Here is a 3,286-nt window from a genome sequence, read left to right on the forward strand (position 1 = left end):
AGATAAGACAACTGAGAAAAAAATTAAAAAATTTAGACAGTGGAATGTATATGTACACTGGAACATTGATCAGTGAAGAAAAATCGACAATAGGCAATAATGATATATACAAAGCCATAATATTCAGTTCCAATTCAAATGAGAAATCACTAAGTACCATACTACTTCATTTTGGGGGGTGGGTTTACCCTTCTGCTTCTTTTATACAACTGGTATGTGTTGGGAATTAAGTTCTTTCTGTGAACTGCACCCATGCAACTACCACTCCCAATGACACCCACATTTTGTATGGAGCATTGCTTTGTATCTAACTTTACATATATCAGATCCATCAATTTTTTTTATAATTTTTAACTTCTTTATGTGCCCCTGTTTGCTTCTCAAAGCCACTGTCTACTATTTCCACTCCTGTTTCTTCCTTTGTTTCACACCAGTGTTGTCACAAAAAACTGTTTCACCATAAGTCGCAAATAAAAAATGGAAATAATACAACATTCATTTCTGATTAATGAATAAAATGCACTTTATTAAACAGAAGCTTGTGTTCTAAAGACCAAATCCCATTCCCCACAGAAAGAGGACACTGCGAACACAAAATGGGACTTGGGATCTTCAACAAGGACTCAGTGGTACTTGTGGGACAGAGCAGTGGCAACACCAGACACCAGTTTCTGCCAAGCTGCCTGCACTTCAGGGGTGAAATCCTTTCCAAAATGAGAAGCCAGAACGACCACCATCACATTTCCTAGGAGCTGTTAGGGAAAAGAAAAATTAAAAAAATCAGAATATTAAGAACATTTTCAAATCACAGCAGAAAAATAATAGCTCTATAACCTCATCCCATACCTATTCACCTTACATTATTCAAAGTATTGAATTTATCCAATAAATCGAATAGGCTTTTTCTTAACTTTAAATTAAGTTTCTGAGAACTCCATTCAGTATTCTCTACTTGTATCTGAATATTCTCTCCTATGTCATCATTTTTTTTCCTTTGGACTCCCATTTGGCTATTTTTTTAATCATAATTTCAGGAGGCATATTTTCAGTGTGAATTTACTTGAATTTAAATCAATACAGAATCTGCCTCTACTGTCACATTACTGACAGGAAATTGAACTTATATTATAAAAGTATATGTTTGAAAATTAATTGATCCTAAGTCTTCTTTATATTTTTAATAATTTTAGCTCATATATTATAACATTTTCTTTCTTAAATGAAGCCTTCGTCTACTTTTCATTATTTTTCAAGAATAATTTCTATTCTCTTATTCTATTCTCTATTATTAACACATATATTTCTAACAAAGTTCTTGAAAATTGTAAGCCAATTCAGACTACTAAAGTTGTATTTTCCTGTCACTAGTCTAGAATTAGATGTTTTTAGTTATGTCCAATATAACCTTTCCTTCCAATTCTGATCTATGATTTTTTATATCTTTGTTTTAGTCTTTCCAATTGAGGTTCAATTCCATTTATGTCACAAGGTAAAAAGCAAAAATGAGCTTTAAAAATACCTTCCTGAGGGCCCGGAGAGATAGCACAGCGGTGATTGCCTTGCAACCAGCCGAACCAGGACCAAAGGTGGTTGGTTCAAATTCCGGTGTCCCATATGGTCCCCTGTGCCTGCCAGGAGCTATTTCTGAGCAGACAGCCAGGAATAACCCCTGAGCACTGCCGGGTGTGGCCCAAAAATAAACAAACAAACAAACAAAAAACCTTCCTGAACTTACCCTGAAGTTCTCAGGATCCACATGCAGTTTGTCACAATGCAGCTCACTCAGCTTAGCAAAGGTACTCTTGAGGTTATCCATGTCTTTAACAGCTTCTCCAAAGGAAGTCAGCACCTTCGTGCCATGGGCTTTGACCTTGGGGTTACCCATGATGGCAGAGGAAGAGGACAGGTTGCCAAAACTGTCAAAGAACCTCTGAGTCCAAGGGTACACAAGCAGGAGCCTAAGAAACAGAGCCATAGAAAAATGGAAAGTAAGATACATCTCAAAAATCTTAAAGACTCCTTCACCTTAGTTTGCCAGAATCATTCTGCCATCTTGTTCCATTCACCAATATCCCAGTTCTTACCTTCCCAGGACTTCAGCACCAGCATCTTCCACATTCACTTTGCCCCACAGGCTAGTGACAGCTTTCTTCTCCTCACTGGTAAAATGCACCATGATGTCAGGTCTGTGAACTTGCGAGTTCTCAGAGAAGTGTCAGAAGGAGGTATGTGCTACTGCTGGAACTTGTGGGCTTTTATTCTGTACCGAAGACTGTGTGACCCCCCCGTTCTGCCTTAACTTCTGAAGTCATTGGTCAAGACAGATTTGTGTCCTTGAAGGGCGTAGTCAGGCGAGCAAAGGGTCAGCGATGAGGAAAATACAGTAAGTGTGTGATAAAGTGGGTTTGGCCTTGTTGCATTTCTCCTTTGTTGAATCCTCTCTCCCATCATACAATGTTCCATTCATTTCCTGCTTTCTGTCTTCTCTCAACATGTTTTCCATCACTTTTATATCTCCCTTTCTTATTTTCCTTCTCCAGAAAAGCTCCTTAGAGAAGGGATCTGCTCAAGATAGGAAAAGTTCTAAAAGAAACTGTTTTAATTATGTTAATATTGGTAATGAATAAGCATGGGATTGTATAAGAACAGAAAAGTAAAGACAATCTTTGACAGAGAATCTTAGTTTTTTTGTTCTTCTGTGGAGTAAACAAACCATGATTATTAATTTTCTATGTAAAATTATAAGTTAAAGAAACAATCTAGGGATCCCGAAGACCATGAATTTAGTCTACAAGCATATTAACTGACAATGATTTTTACATAGGACAGACAGGCATAATAAGCTTCATTTTGTGCTTTCTGGAATCCTTCTTTATATTTATTTCTTTGTTAATGCAAGGCAAACTATTTTCTTTGTAGATATTTCTCTGAGCTCTCTTTTTCATTTATACTTATTTTTTCTGAGTATTAATTTTATTAGCATTTATAAATTACATAGTGAATAAATTACTAAAATTTCAATTTCTTAGACTAGTAAAAATGGTTTTAAAAGAATATACAGTATAATATTACTGAAAATGCTTTTAGTTCTAATATAATAATCTATGACTCTAAATATATTTAAACAAATTTAAATTTTAAAATTGCTCAAAACTTATGCCTAAGGCTTTAATACCCATCATCATTGAAAAATTACAAAAAATATTATGATAGAAAATATACAATAAATATTTATTTTATTTAGTTATTTTTATAAGTAAAACTAAAAAAGCTAGTATCAAATTCA

At 34.8% G+C, this 3,286-nt stretch overlaps 1 protein-coding gene across 1 annotated transcript; it reads right to left on the reverse strand.

The window, feature by feature from the left end:
- Positions 1-623: 623 nt before the first annotated feature.
- Positions 624-2,179, reverse strand: LOC126018344 (hemoglobin subunit epsilon). Its single transcript, XM_049780493.1, has 3 exons — positions 2,085-2,179; positions 1,736-1,958; positions 624-752 (listed from the first exon to the last, which is right to left on the reverse strand). The coding sequence occupies exons 1-3, from the start codon at positions 2,174-2,176 to the stop codon at positions 624-626; spliced, it is 444 nt and encodes a 147-aa protein (XP_049636450.1). The 5' UTR covers positions 2,177-2,179.
- Positions 2,180-3,286: the final 1,107 nt, after the last annotated feature.

The sequence above is a fragment of the Suncus etruscus genome, chromosome 9 (assembly GCF_024139225.1).
Source record: "Suncus etruscus isolate mSunEtr1 chromosome 9, mSunEtr1.pri.cur, whole genome shotgun sequence".
Taxonomy (NCBI): domain Eukaryota; kingdom Metazoa; phylum Chordata; class Mammalia; order Eulipotyphla; family Soricidae; genus Suncus; species Suncus etruscus.